The sequence below is a fragment of the Bombina bombina genome, chromosome 1 (assembly GCF_027579735.1).
Source record: "Bombina bombina isolate aBomBom1 chromosome 1, aBomBom1.pri, whole genome shotgun sequence".
NCBI classification, from domain to species: domain Eukaryota; kingdom Metazoa; phylum Chordata; class Amphibia; order Anura; family Bombinatoridae; genus Bombina; species Bombina bombina.
Window position 1 is genome coordinate 242,968,279 of NC_069499.1, and position 21,944 is coordinate 242,990,222.

General features: G+C 41.4%; 1 protein-coding gene across 1 annotated transcript in view; it reads right to left on the reverse strand.

Annotated features, from left to right (window-relative positions):
- DISP2 (dispatched RND transporter family member 2) overlaps positions 1 to 21,944 on the reverse strand; it is a 129,673-nt gene that overhangs the window by 92,972 nt on the left and 14,757 nt on the right. The window contains exons 3-4 of the mRNA XM_053711811.1: positions 14,324 to 14,353; positions 13,228 to 13,351 (exon numbers count right to left, since the gene is read on the reverse strand). Of these exons, the coding sequence (XP_053567786.1) occupies positions 13,228 to 13,351; positions 14,324 to 14,353 (154 nt within the window). The remainder of the gene's footprint in view (positions 1 to 13,227; positions 13,352 to 14,323; positions 14,354 to 21,944) is intronic.

Consider the following 21,944-nt stretch of genomic DNA (forward strand, 5'->3'; position numbering starts at 1 on the left):
AACAGGTGTTAGCCCAGAAAGCTCTTAACTACTGACTTTTTTCTGCGGCTGGAGTCTTGTCGGTAGAGGGTCTACTGCTCACTTCAGCCAAGACTCTAAATACCGGCGTTAGGAAGATCCCATTGAAAAGATAGGATACGCAAATGGCGTAAGGGGATCTGCGGTATGGAAAAGTCGCGGCTTGAAAGTGAGCGTTAGACCCTTTCCTACACGACTCTAAATACCAGCGGGCGGCCAAAAGCAGCATTAGGACCCCTTAACGCTGCTTTTGACGGCTATTGCAGAACTCTGAATCTAGCGGACTGTCTTTTAAAAAATAATAGGGAAAATTGCCCTGCCTGGGACTCAGGGGAAAGCACAGCTTCCTGAGAGTGCTATTGAGCACCCAGGGCTGAGCATGTTGCAGGGTCATAGAATCCTATCAGCCAATCGGAATTCAAGGGACGCCATCTTGGATGACGTCATTTAAAGGAACCTTCATTCTTCGTTAGGACGTCATTTGAAGAGGATGACTCTGCGTTGGCTGGATTGAAGATGGACCCGCTCCTCTCCAGATGGATGAAGATAGAAGATGCTGCTTGGATGAAGACTTTTGCCGCTTGGAGGACCTCTTCTGCCCGGATCGGATGAAGACTTCTGCCCCTCTGGAGGACCACTTGTGCCCGGCTGGGTGAAGACGGCTCAAGGTAGGGAGATCTTCAGGGGGGTAGTGTTAGATTTTTTTAAGGGGGGATTGGGTGGGTTTTAGAGTAGGGTTGGGTGTGTGGGTGATTGGTTTTAATGTTGGGGGGGTATTGTATTTTTTTTACAGGTGAAAGAGCTGATTACTTTGGGGCAATGCCCCGCAAAAAGCCCTTTTAAGGGCTATTTTTAATTTAGTATAGGGTAGGGAATTTTATTATTTTGGGGGGATTTTTTATTTTATTAGGGGGATTAAATTAGGTGTAATTAGTTTAAAATTCTTGTAATTCTTTTTTTATTTAGGTTAGGTTTAGACTTAGGTTTAGGGGTTAATACCTTTAATATAGTAGCGGCGACGTTGGGGGTGGGAGATTAGGGGTTAATAAATGAAAGTAGGTGTCGGCGATGTTAGGGACGGCAGATTAGGGGTTAATAAAATTTAACTAGTGTTTGCGAGGCGGGAGTGCGGCGGTTTAGGGGTTAATATATTTATTAAAGTGGTGGCGATGTCCGGTCGGCAGATTAGAGGTTAATATATTTATTTAAGTGTTTCCGATGTGGGGGAGGGCCTCGGTTTAGGGGTTAATAGGTAGTTTATGGGTGTTAGTGTACTTTTTAGCACTTTAGTTAAGAGTTTTATGTTCAAGCGTTAGCCCATAAAAACATAATTTATGCTTACCTGATAAATTTATTTCTCTTGTAGTGTATCCAGTCCACGGATCATCCATTACTTGTGGGATATTCTCCTTCCCAACAGGAAGTTGCAAGAGGATCACCCACAGCAGAGCTGCTATATAGCTCCTCCCCTCACTGCCATATCCAGTCATTCGACCGAAACAAGCAGAGAAAGGAGAAACCATAGGGTGCAGTGGTGACTGTAGTTTAATTAAAATTTAGACCTGCCTTAAAATGACAGGGCGGGCCGTGGACTGGATACACTACAAGAGAAATAAATTTATCAGGTAAGCATAAATTATGTTTTCTCTTGTTAAGTGTATCCAGTCCATGGATCATCCATTACTTGTGGGATACCAATACCAAAACTAAAGTACACGGATGATGGGAGGGACAAGGCAGAAACTTAAACGGAAGGAACCACTGCCTGTAGAATCTTTCTCGCAAAAACAGCCTCCGAAGAAGCAAAAGTATCAAATTTGTAAAATTTGGAAAAAGTATGAAGCGAAGACCAAGTTGCAGCCTTGCAAATCTGTTCAACAGAGGCCTCATTTTTAAAGGCCCAGGTGGAAGCCACAGCTCTAGTAGAATGAGCTGTAATCCTTTCAGGAGGCTGCTGTCCAGCAGTCTCATAGGCTAAAAGGATTATACTCCGAAGCCAAAAAGAAAGAGAGGTTGCCGAGGCCTTTTGACCTCTCCTCTGTCCAGAGTAAACAACAAACAGGTTAGATGTTTGGCGAAAATCTTTAGTAGCCTGTAAGTAAAACTTCAAGGCACGGACTACATCTAGATTATGCAAAAGACGTTCCTTCTTTGAAGAAGGATTAGGACATAATGATGGAACAACAATCTCTTGATTGATATTCTTGTTAGAAACCACCTTAGGTAAAAACCCAGGTTTTGTACGCAGAACTACTTTATCTGAATGAAAGATCAGATAAGGAGAATCACAATGTAAGGCAGATAACTCCGAGACTCTTCGAGCCAAGGAAATAGCCATCAGAAAAAGAACTTTCCATGAAAGAAGTTTGATATCAATAGAATGAAGGGGTTCAAACGGAACCCCTTGAAGAACTTTAAGAACCAAGTTTAAGCTCCATGGAGGAGCAACAGGTTTAAACACAGGCTTAATTCTAACTAAAGCCTGACAAAATGCCTGAACGTCTGGAACTTCTGCCAGACGCTTGTGTAAAAGAATAGACAGAGCAGAAATCTGTCCCTTTAACTATGCACTATGTCCATCGCAGCTACCATTAAGCCGATTACTTCCATGCACTGAGCCACCGTGGGGCGCGGAATGGAGTGAAGAACACGGCAAGCATTTAGCAGTTTTGATAACCTGGACTCCGTCAGGTAAATTTTCATTTCTACAGAATCTATTAGAGTCCCTAGGAAGGAAACCCTTGTGAGAGGAGATAGAGAATTCTTTTCTTCGTTCACTTTCCCCCCCTTGCGACCTCAGGAATGCCAGAACTATCTCTGTATGAGATTTGGCAATTTGAAAGCTTGAGGCCTGTATCAGGATGTCGTCCAGGTAAGGAGCCACAGCTATGCCGTCTTAGGACCGCCAGAAGTGAGCCCAGAACCTTTGTAAAAATTCTTGGGGCTGTAGCCAACCCGAATGGAAGAGCTACAAATTGGTAATGCCTGTCTAGAAAGGCAAACCTCAGGAACTGATGATGATTCTTGTGAATCGGAATGTGAAGGTAGGCATCCTTTAAGTCCACTGTGGTCATTTACTGACCCTCTTGGATCATGGGTAAAATGGTTCGAATAGTTTCCATCTTGAACGACGGAACTCTGAGGAATTTGTTTAGGATCTTTAAATCCAAAATTGGTCTGAAGGTTCCCTCTTTTTTGGGAACCACAAACAGATTTGAATAAAACCCCTGTCCTTGTTCCGTCCGCGGAAATGGATGGATCACTCCCATTACAAGGAGATCTTGTACGCAGCTTAGGAATGCCTCTTTCTTTATCTGATTCGCAGATAATCTTGAAAGGTGAAATCTCCCTTGTGGAGGAGAAGCTTTGAAGTCCAGAAGATATCCCTGAGATATGATCTCCAACGCCCAGGGATCCTGAACATCTCTTGCCCACGCCTGGGCGAAGAGAGAGAGTCTGCCCCCTACTAGATCTGTTGTCGAATAGGGGGCCGCTCCTTCATGCTGTCTTAGAGGCAGCAGCATGCTTTCTGGCCTGCTTGCCCTTGTTCCAGGACTGGTTAGGTTTCCAGGCCTGCTTGGATTGAGCAAAAGTTCCCTCTTGTTTTGAAGCAGAGGAAGTTGATGCTGCACCTGCCTTGAAATTTCGAAAAGGCACGAAAATTAGACTGTTTGGCCTTTGATTTGGCCCTGTCCTGAGGAAGGGTATGACCCTTACCTCCAGTAATGTCAGCAATAATTTCTTTCAAACCAGGCCCGAATAAGGTCTGCCCCTAGAAAGGAATGTTGAGTAATTTAGACTTTGAAGTCACATAAGCTGACCAGGATTTGAGCCATAGCGCCCTACGCGCCTGGATGGCGAATCCGGAATTCTTAGCCGTTAGTTTAGTAAAATGAACAATGGAATCAGAAACAAATGAGTTAGCTAGCTTAAGAGTTCTAAGACAATTTCAGTCAATGGAGCTGTATGGATGGCCTCTTCCAGGGCCTCAAACCAGAATGCCGCCGCAGCAGTGACAGGCGCAATGCATGCAAGGGGCTGTAAAATAAAACCTTGTTGAATAAACATTTTCTTAAGGTAACCCTCTAATATTTTATCCATTGGATCTGAAAAAGCACAACTGTCCTCAACCGGGATAGTGGTACGCTTTGCTAAAGTAGAAACTGCTCCCTCCACCTTAGGGACTGTCTGCCATAAGTCCCGTGTAGTGGCATCTATTGGAAACATTTTTCTAAATATAGGAGGTGGGGAAAAGGGCACACCGGGCCTATCCCACTCCTTACTAATAATTTCTGTAAGCCTTTTAGGTATTGGAAAAACATCAGTACTCACCGGCACTGCATACAGGGAGTGCAGAATTATTAGGCAAATGAGTATTTTGACCACATCATCCTCTTTATGCATGTTGTCTTACTCCAAGCTGTATAGGCTCGAAAGCCTACTACCAATTAAGCATATTAGGTGATGTGCATCTCTGTAATGAGAAGGGGTGTGGTCTAATGACATCAACACCCTATATCAGGTGTGCATAATTATTAGGCAACTTCCTTTCCTTTGGCAAAATGGGTCAAAAGAAGGACTTGACAGGCTCAGAAAAGTAAAAAATAGTGAGATATCTTGCAGAGGGATGCAGCACTCTTAAAATTGCAAAGCTTCTGAAGCGTGATCATCGAACAATCAAGCGTTTCATTCAAAATAGTCAACAGGGTCGCAAGAAGCGTGTGGAAAAACCAAGGCGCAAAATAACTGCCCATGAACTGAGAAAAGTCAAGCGTGCAGCTGCCAAGATGCCACTTGCCACCAGTTTGGCCATATTTCAGAGCTGCAACATCACTGGAGTGCCCAAAAGCACAAGGTGTGCAATACTCAGAGACATGGCCAAGGTAAGAAAGGCTGAAAGACGACCACCACTGAACAAGACACACAAGCTGAAACGTCAAGACTGGGCCAAGAAATATCTCAAGACTGATTTTTCTAAGGTTTTATGGACTGATGAAATGAGAGTGAGTCTTGATGGGCCAGATGGATGGGCCCGTGGCTGGATTGGTAAAGGGCAGAGAGCTGCAGTCCGACTCAGACGCCAGCAAGGTGGAGGTGGAGTACTGGTTTGGGCTGGTATCATCAAAGATGGGCTTGTGGGGCCTTTTCGGGTTGAGGATGGAGTCAAGCTCAACTCCCAATCCTACTGCCAGTTTCTGGAAGACACCTTCTTCAAGCAGTGGTACAGGAAGAAGTCTACATCCTTCAAGAAAAACATGATTTTCATGCAGGACAATGCTCCATCACACGCGTCCAAGTACTCCACAGCGTGGCTGGCAAGAAAGGGTATAAAAGAAGAAAATCTAATGACATGGCCTCCTTGTTCACCTGATCTGAACCCCATTGAGAACCTGTGGTCCATCATCAAATGTGAGATTTACAAGGAGGGAAAACAGTACACCTCTCTGAACAGTGTCTGGGAGGCTGTGGTTGCTGCTGCACGCAATGTTGATGGTGAAAAGATCAAAACACTGACAGAATCCATGGATGGCAGGCTTTTGAGTATCCTTGCAAAGAAAGGTGGCTATATTGGTCACTGATTTGTTTTTGTTTTGTTTTTGAATGTCAGAAATGTATATTTGTGAATGTTGAGATGTTATATTGGTTTCACTGGTAAAAATAAATAATTGAAATGGGTATATATTTGTTTTTTGTTAAGTTGCCTAATAATTATGCACAGTAATAGTCACCTGCACACACAGATATCCCCCTAAAATAGCTAAAACTAAAAACAAACTAAAAACTACTTCCAAAACTATTCAGCTTTGATATTAATGAGTTTTTTGGGTTCATTGAGAACATGGTTGTTGTTCAATAATAAAATTAATCCTCAAAAATACAACTTGCCTAATAATTCTGCACTCCCTGTAGTATTTATTTACTTTATCCCGCCTACACAATTTCTCTGGCACTGCAATTGTGTCACAGTCATTCAGAGATAATACCTCCCCAAGCAATACACGGAGGTTCTCAAGCTTAAATTTAAAATTAGAAATCTCTGAATCAGGTCTCCCCGATTCAGAGACGTCACCCACAGACTGAAGCTCTCCGTCCTCAGGTTCTGCATATTGTGACGCAGTATCAGACATGGCTCTTACAACATCTACGCGCTCTGTATCTCGTCTAACCCCAGAGCTATTGCGCTTGCCTCTCAAATCAGGCAATCTGTATAATACCTCTGACAGGGTATTATTCATGATTGCAGCCATGTCCTGCAAAGTAATCGCTATGGGCGTCCCTGATGTACTTGACGCCATATTAGCGTGCGTCCCTTGAGCGGGAGGCGAAGGGTCCGACACGTGGGGGGAGTTAGTCGGCATAACTTCCCCCTCGACAGACCCCTCTGGTGACAATTCTTTTATAGATAAAGACTGATCTTTACTGTTTAAGGTGAAATCAATACATTTAGTACACATTCTCCTATGGGGCTCCACCATGGCTTTTAAACATAATGAACAAGTATCCTCTGTTTCAGACATGTTTGTACAGACTAGCAATGAGACTAGCAAGCTTGGAAAACACTTTAAAGCAAGTTAACAAGCAATATAAAAAATGTTACTGTGCCTTTAAGAGAAACAAATTTTGACAAAATTTGAAATAACAGTGAAAAAAGGCAGTTACACTAACGAAATTTTTACAGTGTATGTAACAAGTCAGCAGAGCATTGCACCCACTTGCAAATGGATGATTAACCCCTTAATACCAAAAACTGAATAATAAATGACAAAAACGTTTTTAAAACAGTCACAACAACTGCCACAGTCTACTGTGGTTGTTACCCTCCTGAAACACGACTTTTGAAGCCTTTTGAGCCCTTCAGAGATGTCCTGTATCATGCAGAAGGAAGCTGAGTGTCTCAGTCTGTAATTCTAGCTGCGCAGAAAAGCGCTAAAATAGGCCCCTCCCACTCATATTACAACAGTGGAAAGCCTCAGGAAACTGTTTCTAGGCAAAAATCAAGCCAGCCATGTGGAAAAAAACTAGGCCCCAATAAGTTTTGTCACCAAACATATATAAAAACGATTAACATGCCAGCAAACGTTTTATATTACATTTTTATAAGAGTATGTATCTCTGTTAATAAGCCTTATACCAGTCGCTATTAAATCACTGCATTTAGGCTTAATTTACATTAATCCGGTATCAGCAGCATTTTTCTAGCAAATTCCATCCCTAGAAATATGTTAACTGCACATACCTTATTGCAGGAAAACCTGCACGCCATTCCCCCTCTGAAGTTACCTCACTCCTCCGAATATGTGAGAACGGCAGTGGATCTTAGTTACTTCTGCTAAGATCATAGAAATCACAGGCAGATTCTTCTTCTAATGCTGCCTGAGATGAAACAGTACACTCCGGTACCATTTAAAAATAACAAACTTTTGATTGGAGTTAAAAAACTAACTATAACACACCACTCTCCTCTTACTACGTCCATCTTTGTTGAGAGTTGCAAGAGAATGACTGGATATGGCAGTGAGGGGAGGAGCTATATAGCAGCTCTGCTGTGGGTGATCCTCTTGCAGCTTCCTGTTGGGAAGGAGAATATCCCACAAGTAATGGATGATCCGTGGACTGGATACACTTAACAAGAGAAACTCTTAACTACTGACTTTTTAATGCGGTAGAAGTCTTGACAGGAGAGGGTCTACCGCTCACTTCTTCCAAGACTCGTAATACCGGCGTTAGGCAAATCCCATTAAAAAGATAGGATACGCAATTGACGTAAGGGGATTTGCGGTAGCCTCGAGTCGCGGAAGAAAAGTGAGCAGTACACCTGTACCTGTCAGACTCGTAATACCAGCGTTAGATAAAAAGCAGCATTGGGACCTATCAACGCTGCTTTTTAAGGCTAACGCCAAACTCGTAATCTCGCCGATAGTAAATACTAGCGTCTGTGAAATGATAGGATTTACCAGTGCAACAAATAAAGGGGACTTTCAGTCATGAAGTATAAAATACTTTAGGCTGTAAGCTCCTTTATTTGTCTGCAGCGGCCGCAGCAAAATGCTATTTTTTCAATGACGTGACGTTCACACCCTTTTAGCCAATAGCTGTGCGCCCCAGCTGGCATGGAACTTTCAGCATGAAGTATTTTATATTTCATGACTGAAAGTCCCCTTTATTTGTTGCACTGGTAAATCCTAGCGTTTCACAAACGCTAGGATTTACTATCACTTTAAATGTAGACAACAACTTTAAAGCCAACTAAGTTATGTAATAGAAATCACAAGGTCCTCTGAGGTGCTTATAGTATGAGAGTCAAAGAAAGACAGCCATAGTCAGCCATATCACAGATGCTTTGTGAAATCATTAGTGTCAATTCTGATCTTGGGGCATATCTATCAAGCTCTGAATGGAGTTTGATGCCCCGTGTTTCTGGCGAGTCTTCACAAAGACCGCTGCTCCATAACCTGTCCGCCTGCTCTGAGCAGGCGGACAGACATCGCCGGAAATCAACCCGATCGAGTACGATCGGGTTGATTGACGCCCCCCTGCTGGCCGCGAGTCTGCAGGGGGCGGCGTTGCACCAGCAGCTCTTGTGAGCTGCTGGGCAATGCTGAATACGGCGAGCGTATTGCTCGCCGTATTCAGCGAGGTCTGGCGGACCTGATCCGTACTGTCGGATCAGGTCCGCCAGACCTTGATAAATAGAGGCCATTGTCTTCTGGAAAAGGATGCTATGTGCAGTAACAATCATACCATGAAGGTTAGAAAAACTATGGTGTTTCTTCTCAACAGTTATACTAATGCGCATGCAGAGAAAATGAATCAATCTATGTCCATCCACTAAAGAAGGCCTGAAATAATACAAAACTCTGTTGCTTTTACACTTGCTCCTCTGTAAAATGGCAACAGACATACATTATTTTTCAAAGAATCTTTTCTCTTTTAGTAGTCCCAAATTTATATTTATATGACATTGGCATGTTCTTATATACTACATTTATTATTTATGTACAATGTGGAAAATAAAATTTGAATACAAATAACAAAATATGAAATCTTTGAATTGCCATTCATGTGATCTACACATAGGGGCCTAATTATCAAGCTCTGAATGGAGCTTGATGCGCCTGTTTCCGCGCGAGCCTTTAGGTCTAAAGACCGCTGCTCCATGACTTGTCCGTCTGCTCTGAGGCTGTGGACATCAATCCGCCCGAACCTATAAGATCGGGCTGATTGACACCCCCTGCGGCCACTAAGGGGGCAGTATTGCATAAGCTGTCGGCACATATCATGTCCGTCCACACTTTAATAAATCGGCCCCATAATCTATGTACAATATAGCATTTCACTCTGCACCCAGAATACTCCTCTCAATAACAGACTATCTTTATGTTTTTTTTCTATTTCTCCACCCTTAAAGTGATTGTAAACTTTAACAAATTAAAGCCCAGTATCAAATAATACTCTTTAAAACAGGGGCACTTTAATTCATTAAAGTTTACAATGATGAATATTTTTAAAAATAATTGCCTTTGCGTTATGGTAAACATGACGATCCTCCACCCACAACTCCTGCTTTCTTTAGCATATCGATGACAAATCCAACTTCCTTCAATCATTGCGTTGCCCCACAAGCTGGACGCCAAAGGGGGCACACAACGATTGGAGGAAGTCAGATTCGTCTTTGATCTACTAAAGAAAGCAGGTGCTGCTGGCGGACGATCTTCATGTTTACCATAAAAATAAGCATCATTGTCAACTTTCAAGAATTAAAGTGCCCCTGTTTTTTTCATGAATTAAAGTGCCCCTGTTTTTTTAATTTGTTAAAGTTTAAATCACTTTAACTACAAGTCTCCCTTTATTTAACCAAACAGAGAAAAAAAACCCTAGCAGCGCTCAAACAGCAGATCTTAACTAGTTGTTGTTCTTAGTTCACAAGTTACACATGTGGACAGTACCTTAATCTTCGAAAATGGCTCTTCAGCTCGTTTAGCCCGCACTCCAGTCCCGGTGCTCTCCGGCGTATGGAGTTTCAAGCAGATTTCTGGTTACAGTCTGTCTCCTCCCACATGGATCCTCATTCGGATACGTCACAGTAAGGCACTGTGGCTGTGTCAAAGTAGTGCATCGCTATAGCGTAGCCCGCAAACCGCCAACAGACCCGCTAGTCTGCAATTTGACATCAATAGAAAAACAAAAAAGGCGAGGCTGGGCAAGCAGAATTTTTTTTAAAACTTAACGTTTATTGCCAAAAAGGAAAGTTGATAAAATGCAATTGTAGCATGCAGTATGGGTCAGAATGAGCCTGAGCAGCAGCAATCTTACATGTTTCGGCTCCTGCCTTACTCATAGACTGTGCTACTCAAAGCTCACAGGCCCCTTAAATTACAAAATCACTCTGACATCATATGCAGCAATCAATAAGTTAACCCCTACCTCACCATGAAAGAAAGAAAGTGCAGGAATTGAAATCGCATCTATAACAAGACATATATTGTAGACAAATTATTATAGCCTATTGAACATTTTGTAATACTATGTAACAGTATAAATAACTATTCATAATATATAATATTAAGTTCCCCACAGTTTGGATGCAAAGTAAATAATACTGATCCTAGGTTGTTACTACAACTCTAATATATCAAAATAGATATGTATGGGTAAACAAATGAGGCTAAAAATAAACAGTCTATTAAGTTCACACTTACTTAAGCAAATACTGACTATCTTGGGAGAAACAAAACATAGGCTATAGTTATAGCCCTAATGTAATCAAAATCTACTACCTTAAATAGCAATACCCCTAAAGTCAAAATAAGCTATATTGTATGCTTATGTAAAGCCCAAATATATGTTTGTCAAGTATAAGAGCCATTTCAAATACTAAACAAATATTCAACGGATATCTCAGCGCCAACAATTAATTAAATCATTTTGAATGTTAAGTCCCTGTGGCATACGGGTCTTGAGTTTGAAGATCCAAAATGCTTCGCGTGTGCGAAGCATCATGTCCTTGTCACCCCCTCTTTTTGGGGTTCTTACCCACTCAATAACCTGCCATTTAAGTGAATCGACATTACCATTATGACAAAATTTGTAATGCCTAGCTACTTGTGAGTCTGGTTCCTCTGATTTTACATCATTAATGTGTTCTTTAATCCTTTCTCTCACTTCCCTGGTCGTTAGACCCACATATTGTTTCTCACAAGGTTGGCATGTCACCAAATACATGAACATGCCTTACATCTGGTAGCACCACATTTATAATGCCGAGTGAGGTTAAAACATCTTTTGATAGAAGTCAGAGTTGGCTTGAATGCAAAGGGCATTATAAATGTGGTGCTACCAGATGTAAGGCATGTTCATTTACATTATCTGGAAAAACTTTTCAGTCTGTTAATACACAGAAAGTTTTCATGATGGATGCATGTACAAACTGTCGAAGCACCTATGTTGTGTATTTGGTGACATGCCAACCTTGTGAGAAACAATATGTGGGTCTAACGACCAGGGAAGTGAGAGAAAGGATTAAAGAACACATTAATGATGTAAAATCAGAGGAACCAGACTCACAAGTAGCTAGGCATTACAAATTTTGTCATAATGGTAATGTCGATTCACTTAAATGGCAGGTTATTGAGTGGGTAAGAACCCCAAAAAGAGGGGGTGACAAGCACATGATGCTTCGCACACGCGAAGCATTTTGGATCTTCAAACTCAAGACCCGTATGCCACAGGGACTTAACATTCAAAATTATTTAATTAATTGTTGGCGCTGAGATATCCGTTGAATATTTGTTTAGTATTTTGAAATGGCTCTTATACTTGACAAACATATATTTGGGCTTTACATAAGCATACAATATAGCTTATTTTGACTTTAGGGGTATTGCTATTTAAGGTAGTAGATTTTGATTACATTAGGGCTATAACTATAGCCTATGTTTTGTTTCTCCCAAGATAGTCAGTATTTGCTTAAGTAAGTGTGAACTTAATAGACTGTTTATTTTTAGCCTCATTTGTTTACCCATACATATCTATTTTGATATATTAGAGTTGTAGTAACAACCTAGGATCAGTATTATTTACTTTGCATCCAAACTGTGGGGAACTTAATATTATATATTATGAATAGTTATTTATACTGTTACATAGTATTACAAAATGTTCAATAGGCTATAATAATTTGTCTACAATATATGTCTTGTTATAGATGCGATTTCAATTCCTGCACTTTCTTTCTTTCATGGTGAGGTAGGGGTTAACTTATTGATTGCTGCATATGATGTCAGAGTGATTTTGTAATTTAAGGGGCCTGTGAGCTTTGAGTAGCACAGTCTATGAGTAAGGCAGGAGCCGAAACATGTAAGATTGCTGCTGCTCAGGCTCATTCTGACCCATACTGCATGCTACCATTGCATTTTATCAACTTTCCTTTTTGGCAATAAACGTTAAGTTTTAAAAAAAATTCTGCTTGCCCAGCCTCGCCTTTTTTGTTTTTCCCTTTATTTAACACTTGAAACATTTACCAAATTTCTTATTGCATTTTCTCTCTTCCACACATTTGAAATGCATGAACGCGCCTTTTGCCAGAACTGCAAGTACTATAGCTACACCTTTCTCAGTCTCTCCCTTACAATGTGTCTCTCTCTTTAACTCTCTCTCTACCAGGACAATGGGAGCCTGGCCGAGGACACGGTACAAATCTACACAGGCCGAAGCCTACAAGGACAGCAATACAGCAAGAGTTAAAGGGCAAGTCAACACATTAGATTTGCATAATCAACAAATGCAAGATAACAAGACAATGCAATAGCACTTAGTCTGAACTTCAAATGAGTAGTAGATTTTTTTATAACAAATTTCAAAGTTATGTATATTTCCACTCCCCTTGTACCATGTGATAGCAATCAGCCAATCACAAATGCATATACGTATAGTCTGTGAATTCTTGCACATGCTCAGTAGGATCTAGTGACTCAAAAATTGTAAATATAAAAGACTGTGCACATTTTTTTTAATGGAAGTAAATTGGAAAGTTGTTTAAAATTACATGCTGTATCTGAATCATGAAAATTTAATTTAACCTGAGTGTCCCTTTAACTGTAACAGTTCTTTTTGTATTGTTTTTTTGTTAAGTAGAATTGTCTTTTTAGCTACAAACTTGCACTCTTTACCTTATTTTTCATAATACATTTACATTCAGGCATAACTCACCATCAAAGGCTCGGAAAAGTCAGGCATCTGTCCAACAAGAAGCGCTGCCAGAGTACACACAAGCATGAGGAGCAGGCAGACTATCAGGATGGGCAGCGGCCAGTCTGTGATCATTTGAGAATAGCTGCAAACAAAGCATGCCTGCTTAGCAACTAAAATCTGTCAGCAGTTGTTTCACACATGCAGCAATGTTTGCTTCAATTTTAACCTAGCTATGTAATGCACTATAATACAACTGTTATGAGAAAATCTAACAACAACAGATTTGTCCTAGGGACTCCATTGTAGCATCCTGATCAAACTCACACCCTTCTGATTAAGTGAATAAGATTAACAAATAAGAATGGACAGGCTAAATTTTGACAAACATCTTCAGTTTTGATTGGTTAAAGGGACAGTATACACCAATTGTCATATAACTGCATGTAATAGACACTACTATAAAGAAGAATATGCACAGATACTGATCTGAAAATCCAGCATAAATCCTTTAAAAAACTTACTTAGAAGCTCCCAGTTTAGTTCTGTTAACGAGGTAGTCTGGGACACCCAGTGAAAGGGGCTGGGTAAACGAGCAGACACTACCCCCCTCCCCCATATGAAAATACAGACAACATAAACAGGAGCGAGCAGGAGTCTGTAAAGTGTTTATACATCTGACACTGTGGGGTTTGGTTAGGAATCTGAAAATCAGCACAATTTTCTTAAAAAATTAGCAAAACTATAGATTTTTATAAAAACACTACCAGATAGGCTATATAAATAGATCATCTACAAAACAATTATGCAAAGAAAAATCTAAAATACAATGTCCCTTTAATATATATTATAGCTATTTAGATTGTATATAGATGGGAACCACAAAGGAAGTACAAGCCACGGGAATGTACAGTGAAGAAAGGACTTTTTACAACGAGCCAAGAAGAAGCTGAGAAAAGATTTTACTATCTTTCAGGAAATTATGCTAACCAAAAACACAATATGAAGTCTCTCAGTATTCTAGTATAATAAATATTATTATTTTAACAGCTAAAAAAAAAAAAATTTGTAATTTTAATATTAAAGCTTGATAAGATCATGCTATTGTCACACATACCTTTTTGGTATCCTAAACCCTTTATCATGTCTGGCAAAGAAAAAGAAAAATATTTTAGAAATTGTGATCATTTTGCTCATTATCTTAGATAAACACACATCTACAGTGAGGGAAAAAAATATTTGATCCCCTGCTGATTTTGTATGTTTGCCCACTGACAAAGAATTGATCAGTCTATAATTTTAATGGTAGGTTTATTTGAACAGTGAGAAACAGAATAACAACAACAAAAATCCAAAAAAAAACGCATTTCAAAAAAGTTATAAATTGATTTTCATTTTAATGGCAAAACCCTTGTTGGCAATCACAGAGGTCAGACATTTCTTGTAGTTGGCCACCATGTTTGCACACTTCTCAGGAGGGATTTTGTCCCACTCCTCTTTGCAGAGCCTTTCCAATTCATTAAGATCTGGAGACTGGCTAGGACACTCCAGGACCTTAATGTGCTTCTTCTTGAGCCACTTCTTTGTTGCCTTGGCCGTGTGTTTTGAGTCATTGTCGTGCTGGAATACCCATCCACAACCCAATTTCAATGCCCTGGCTGAGGGAAGGAGGTTCTCACCCAAGATTTGATGGTACATGGCCCTGTCCATCGTCCTTTTGATGCAGTGAAGTTGTCCTGTCCCCTTAGCAGAAAAACACCCCTAAAACATAATGTTTCCACCTCCATGTTTGACGGTAGGAATAGTGTTCTTGGGGTCATAGGCAGCATTTCTCCTCCTACAAACACTGTAAGTTGAGTTGATGCCAAAGAACTCGATTTTGGTCTCATCTGACCACAACACTTTCACCAGTTCTCTTCTGAATCATTTAGATGTTCATTGGAAAACTTCAGACTGGCCTGTACATGTGCTTTCTTGAGCAGGGGGATCTTGCGGGTGCTGCAGGATTTTAGTCCTTCACGGTGTAGTGTGTTACCAATTGTTTTCTTGGTGACTATGGTCCCACCTACCTTGACATCATTGACAAGATCCTAAAATGTAGCTCTGGGCTGATTCCTCACCGTTCTCATGATCATTGAAACTCCACGAGGTGAGATATTGCATGGAGCCCCAGACCGAGGGAGATCGACAGTTATTTTGTTTTTCTTCCATTTGCAAATAATCGCACCAACTGTTGTCACCTTCTCACCAAGCTGTTTGGCCCATTCAAGCCTTGTGTAGGTCTACAATCTTGTCCCTGACATCATTGGACAGCTCTTTGGTCTTGGCCATGGTTGAGAACTTGGAATCTGATTGATTGCTTCTGTGGACAGGTGTCTTTTATACAGGTAACACGCTGAGATTAAGAGCACTCCCTTTAAGAGAGTGCTCCTAATCTCAGCTCGTTACCTGTACAAAAGACACCTGGGAACCAGAAATCTTGCTGATTGATAGGGGATCAAATACTTATTTCACTCATCAAAATGCAAATCAATTTATAACTTTTTTTAAATGCGTTTTCTGTATTTTTTTGTTGTTATTCTGTTTCTCACTGTTCAAAAGAACCTACCATTAAAATTATAGACTGATAATTTCTTTGTCAGTGGGCAAACGTACAAAATCAGCAGGGGATCAAATATTTTTTTCCGTCACTGTAACTCCACATATAATACAATAACGGATCATTACAACATATTACCAGTTATCCTCTGTGAGGAACAAGATAAATGTATATTATACTATTTATAAAATGTTTTTTTTCCTATATGATATGGGAGGCCTGTTTTTTGAGTGAAAAAAATTCAAAATTGATTCTGCCTCTAAAAGCCAACATCTGTGAACAAGTTTTCACTAGAAAAGTTCCAGAGAATGTGTCTTATGTTGTTAAATACTTGTTGTCAGGCTCAAAACCGGGAATCCAATGGCCAATTCATACCTCTTAAAGGGTTATTATAGTTGAAAAGATTACATGCTGTCATTTGTTAGAGCTTGTCACTTTAAGACTATCGACCCTGCATCTCTATGTGTTAAACACATAGCAGAAGTACTGCTCTCAGCACCCACAGAGCACTGTTGGTTCCGAAAGAAGCTGCAGCTGATCTAGTCAGCAGAGATAGTTACACAGCTGGGTTGTGCAACTAGCGCTGCTGATTAGGTTTGGGGGTTGTCTACAATTACCCTCTTCGTACAGTGTGTAAGGGAAATCATCATTTGCATGTACGAGATTAACCTATAGTAATCTGAATCGATCCTGATAACAGGTAAACAATATAAACGCCATTTGTATACACGAATGATGGGTATACTGGGTATGTTTGCTCAATGATTATATTGACACTTTTAATATTTTTTATATTATTTCCAATTGTTGATTAAGAAATCAAATTTTTACAGTTTTGCAAGATATGCATCTGAAATCAAGGAGAGCACTAAGGGTTTCTATTGGAAGGAAGTTATAGCAACTTGTCTCATCTTCTAAAAATTGTCACTATAACTCGTTAAACTGTTAAGTGGTGGGTTTCCTCCATTGCAATAATGTAGCCACAAAAAAAATAATTTATTATTATTGTATCCAGTCCACGGATCATCCATTACTTGTGGGATAATCTCCTTCCCAAAAGGAAGTTGCAAGAGGATCACCCACAGCAGAGCTGCTATATAGCTCCTCCCCTAACTGCCATATCCAGTCATTCGACCGAAACTAGCCGAGAAAGGAGAAACCATAGGGTGCAGTGGTGACTGTAGTTTAAAATTTAGACCTGCCTTAAAAGGACAGGGCGGGCCGTGGACTGGATATACCACAAGAGAAATAAATTTATCAGGTAAGCATAAATTATGTTTTCTCTTGTTAGGTGTATCCAGTCCACGGATCATCCATTACTTGTGGGATACCAATACCAAAGCTAAAGTTCACGGATGAAGGGAGGGACAAGGCAGGTACTTAAACGGAAGGGACCACTGCCTGTAGAACCTTTCTCCCAAAAATAGCCTCCGAAGAAGCAAAAGTATCAAATTTGTAAAATTTTGAAAAGGTATGAAGCGAAGACCAAGTCGCCGCTTTGCAAATCTGTTCAACAGAAGCCTCATTTTTAAAGGCCCAGGTGGAAGCCACAGCTCTAGTAGAATGAGCTGTAATCCTTTCAGGGGGCTGCTGTCCAGCAGTCTCATAGGCTAAGCGTATTACGCTCCGAAGCCAAAAAGAAAGAGAGGTTGCCGAAGCCTTTTGACCTCTCCTCTGTCCAAAGTAAACAACAAACAGGGAAGATGTTTGACGAAAATCTTTAGTCGCTTGTAAGTAAAACTTTAAAGCACGGACTACGTCCAAATTATGTAAAAGACGTTCCTTCTTTGAAGAAGGATTAGGACACAATGATGGAACAACAATCTCTTGATTGATATTCTTGTTGGAAACTACCTTAGGTAAAAACCCAGGTTTTGTACGCAGAACTACTTTATCTGTATGGAAAATCAGATAAGGAGAATCACATTGTAAAGCTGATAACTCAGAGACTCTACGAGCCGAGGAAATAGCCATCAAAAACAGAACTTTCCAAGATAAAAGTTTGATATCAATGGAATGAAGGGGTTCAAACGGAACTCCTTGAAGAACCTTAAGAACCAAGTTTAAGCTCCATGGAGGAGCAACAGGTTTAAACACAGGCTTAATTCTAACCAAAGCCTGACAAAATGCCTGGACGTCTGGAACCTCTGCCAGACGCTTGTGCAAAAGGATAGACAGAGCAGAAATCTGTCCCTTTAAAGAACTAGCTGATAATCCTTTATCCAAACCCTCTTGGAGAAAGGACAATATCCTAGGAATCCTAACCTTACTCCATGAGTAATTCTTGGATTCACACTAATGAAGATATTTGCGCCATATCTTATGGTAGATTTTCCTGGTTACAGGCTTTCGTGCCTGTATTAAGGTATCAATGACTGACTCGGAGAAGCCACGCCTTGATAAAATCAAGCGTTCAATCTCCAGGCAGTCAGTCTCAGAGAAATTAGATTTGGATGATTGAAAGGACCTTGTAGTAGAAGGTCTTGTCTCAGAGGCAGAGGCCAAGGTGGAAAGGATGACATGTCCACCAGGTCTGCATACCAGGTCCTGCGTGGCCACGCAGGCTCGATCAAGATCACCGATGCTCTCTCCTGTTTGATTTTGGCAATCAGTCGAGGGAGCAGAGGAAACGGTGGAAACACATAAGCCAGGTTGAAGAACCACGGTGCTGCTAGAGCATCTATCAGCGTCGCTTCTGGGTCCCTGGACCTGGATCCGTAACAAGGAAGCTTGGCGTTCTGGCGAGACGCCATGAGATCCAATTCTGGTGTGCCCCAACGATGAACCAATTGAGCAAACACCTCCGGATGGAGTTCCCACTCCCCCGGATGAAAAGTCTGACGACTTAGAAAATCCGCCTCCCAGTTCTCTACACCTGGGATATGGATCGCTGATAGATGGCAAGAGTGAGTCTCTGCCCAGCGAATTATCTTGGAGACTTCTAACATCGCTAGGGAGCTCCTGGTCCCCCCTTGATGGTTGATGTAAGCCACAGTCGTGATGTTGTCCGACTGAAATCTGATGAACCTCAGGGTTGCTAACTGAGGCCAAGCTAGAAAAGCATTGAATATTGCTCTTAACTCCAGAATATTTATTGGGAGGAGTTTCTCCTCCTGAGTCCATGAACCCTGAGCCTTCAGGGAGTTCCAGACTGCACCCCAACCTAGAAGGCTGGCATCTGTGGTTACAATTGTCCAATCTGGCCTGCGAAAGGTCATACCTTTGGACAGATGGACCCGAGATAGCCACCAGAGAAGAGAATCTCTGGTCTCTTGATCCAGATTTAGCAGAGGGGACAAATCTGTGTAATCCCCATTCCACTGACTGAGCATGCATAATTGCAGCGGTCTGAGATGTAGGCGCGCAAATGGCACTATGTCCATCGCCGCTACCATTAAGCCGATCACTTCCATGCACTGAGCCACCGAAGGGCGCGGAATGTAGTGAAGAACACGGCAGGAATTTAGAAGCTTTGATAACCTGGACTCCGTCAGGTAAATTTTCATTTCTACAGAATCTATCAGAGTTCCTAGCAAGGAAACCCTTGTGAGGGGTGATAGAGAACTCTTTCCCTCGTTCACTTTCCACCCATGCGACCTCAGAAATGCCAACACTATGTCCGTATGAGATTTGGCAATTTGGAAGTTTGACGCCTGTATCAGGATGTCTTCTAGATAAGGGGCCACTGCTATGCCCCGTGGTCTTAGGACCGCCAGAAGAGACCCCAGAACCTTTGTAAAAATTCTTGGGGCTGTAGCTAACCTGAAGGGAAGAGCCACAAACTGGTAATGCCTGTCTAGAAAGGCAAACTTTAGGAACCGATGATGATCTTTGTGAATCGGTATGTGAAGGTAAGCATCCTTCAAATCCACTGTGGTCATGTACTGACCCTCCTGGATCATAGGTAGGATTGTCCAAATAGTTTCCATTTTGAACGATGGAACTCTGAGGAATTTGTTTAAGATCTTTAGATCCAAAATTGGTCTGAAGGTTCCCTCTTTTTTTGGAACCACAAACAGATTTGAATAAAATCCCTGTCCTTGTTCCATCTGTGGAACTGGATGGATCACTCCCATTATTAGCAGGTCTTGCACACAGCGTAAGAATGCCTCTTTCTTTATCTGGTTTACAGATAATCTCGAAAGGTGAAATCTCCCTTGTGGGGGGGAAGCTTTGAAGTCCAGAAGATATCCCTGAGATATGATCTCCAACGCCCAGGGATCCTGAACATCTCTTGCCCACGCCTGGGCGAAGAGAGAAAGTCTGCCCCCTACTAGATCCGTTGCCGGATAGGGGGCCGTTCCATCATGCTGTCTTAGAGGCAGCAGCAGGCTTTCTGGCCTGCTTGCCTTTGCTCCAGGCCTGGTTAGATTTCCAGGCCGGCTTGGATTGCGCAAAAGTTCCCTCTTGTTTTGTAGCAGAGGAAGTTGATACTGCACCTGCCTTGAAGTTTCGAAAGGCATGAAAATTAGACTGTTTGGCCCTTGATTTGGCCCTGTCCTGAGGAAGGGTATGACCCTTACCTCCAGTAATGTCAGCAATAATTTCCTTCAAACCAGGCCCGAATAGGGTCTCCCCCTTGTAGGGAATGTTAAGTAATTTAGACTTTGAAGTCACGTCAGTTGACCAAGATTTAAGCCATAGCGCCCTACGCGCCTGGATGGCGAATCCAGAATTCTTAGCCGTTAGTTTAGTCAAATGAACAATGGCATCAGAAACAAAAGAATTAGCTAGCTTAAGTGTTCTAAGCTTGTCAAGTATTTCAGTCAATGGAGTAGCTGTCTGAAAGGCCTCTTCCAGAGACTCAAGCCAGAACGCCGCAGCAGCAGTGACAGGAGCAATGCATGCAAGGGGCTGCAGGATAAAACCTTGTTGAATAAACATTTTCTTAAGGTAACCTTCTAATTTTTTATCCATTGGATCTGAAAAAGCACAACTGTCCTCGACAGGGATAGTGGTACGCTTTGCTAAAGTAGAAACTGCTCCCTCCACCTTAGGGACCGTCTGCCATAAGTCCCGTGTGGTGGAGTCTATTGGAAACATTTTTCTAAAAATAGGAGGGGGGGGGGGGGGAAACGGCACACCGGGTCTGTCCCACTCCTTAGTAATAATTTCTGTAAACCTTTTAGGTATTGGAAAAACGTCAGTACACACCGGCACCGAGTAGTATTTATCCAGTCTACACAATTTCTCTGGCACTGCAATTGTGTCACAGTCATTTAGAGCAGCTAAAACCTTTCCAAGCAACACCCGGAGGTTCTCAAGCTTAAATTTAAAAGTAGACATATCTGAATCAGGTTTCCCCGAGTCAGAGACGTCACCCACAGACTGAAGCTCTTCCTCAGCTTCTGCATATTGTGACGCAGTATCAGACATGGGCCTTAAAACATCTGCGCGCTCTGTATTACGTCTAACCCCAGAGCTATCGCGCTTTCCTCTGAATTCAGGCAGTCTGGCTAATACCGCTGACAGGGAATTATCCATGATTGCCGCCATGTCCTGCAAAGTAATCGCTATGGGCGTCTTTGATGTACTTGGCGCCATTTTAGCGTGAGTCCCTTGAGCAGGAGTCAAAGGGTCCGACACGTGGGGAGAGTTAGTCGGCATAACTTCCCCCTCGTCAGAATCCTCTGGTGATAATTCTTTTAAAGATAACAGCTGATCTTTATTGTTTAAAGTGAAATTAATACATTTAGTACACATTCTCCTATGGGGTTCCACCATGGCTTTTAAACATAATGAACAAGGAGTTTCCTCTATGTCAGACATGTTTATACAGACTAGCAATGAGACTAGCAAGCTTGGAAAACACTTTAAATCAAGTTAACAAGCAATATAAAAAAACGTTACTGTGCCTTTAAGAGAAACAAATTTTGCCAAAATTTGAAATAACAGTGAAAAAAGGCAGTTAAACTAACAAAATTTTTACAGTGTATGTAACAAGTTAGCAGAGCATTGCACCCACTTGCAAATGGATGATTAACTCCTTAATACAAAAAACAAATTAACAAAACGAAAAATATGTTTTTTAAACAGTCATAACAACTGCCACAGCTCCTACTTTTGAAGCCTTTTGAGCCCTTCAGAGATGTCCTATAGCATGCAGGGGACTGCTAAGGGAAGCTGAATGTCACAGTTT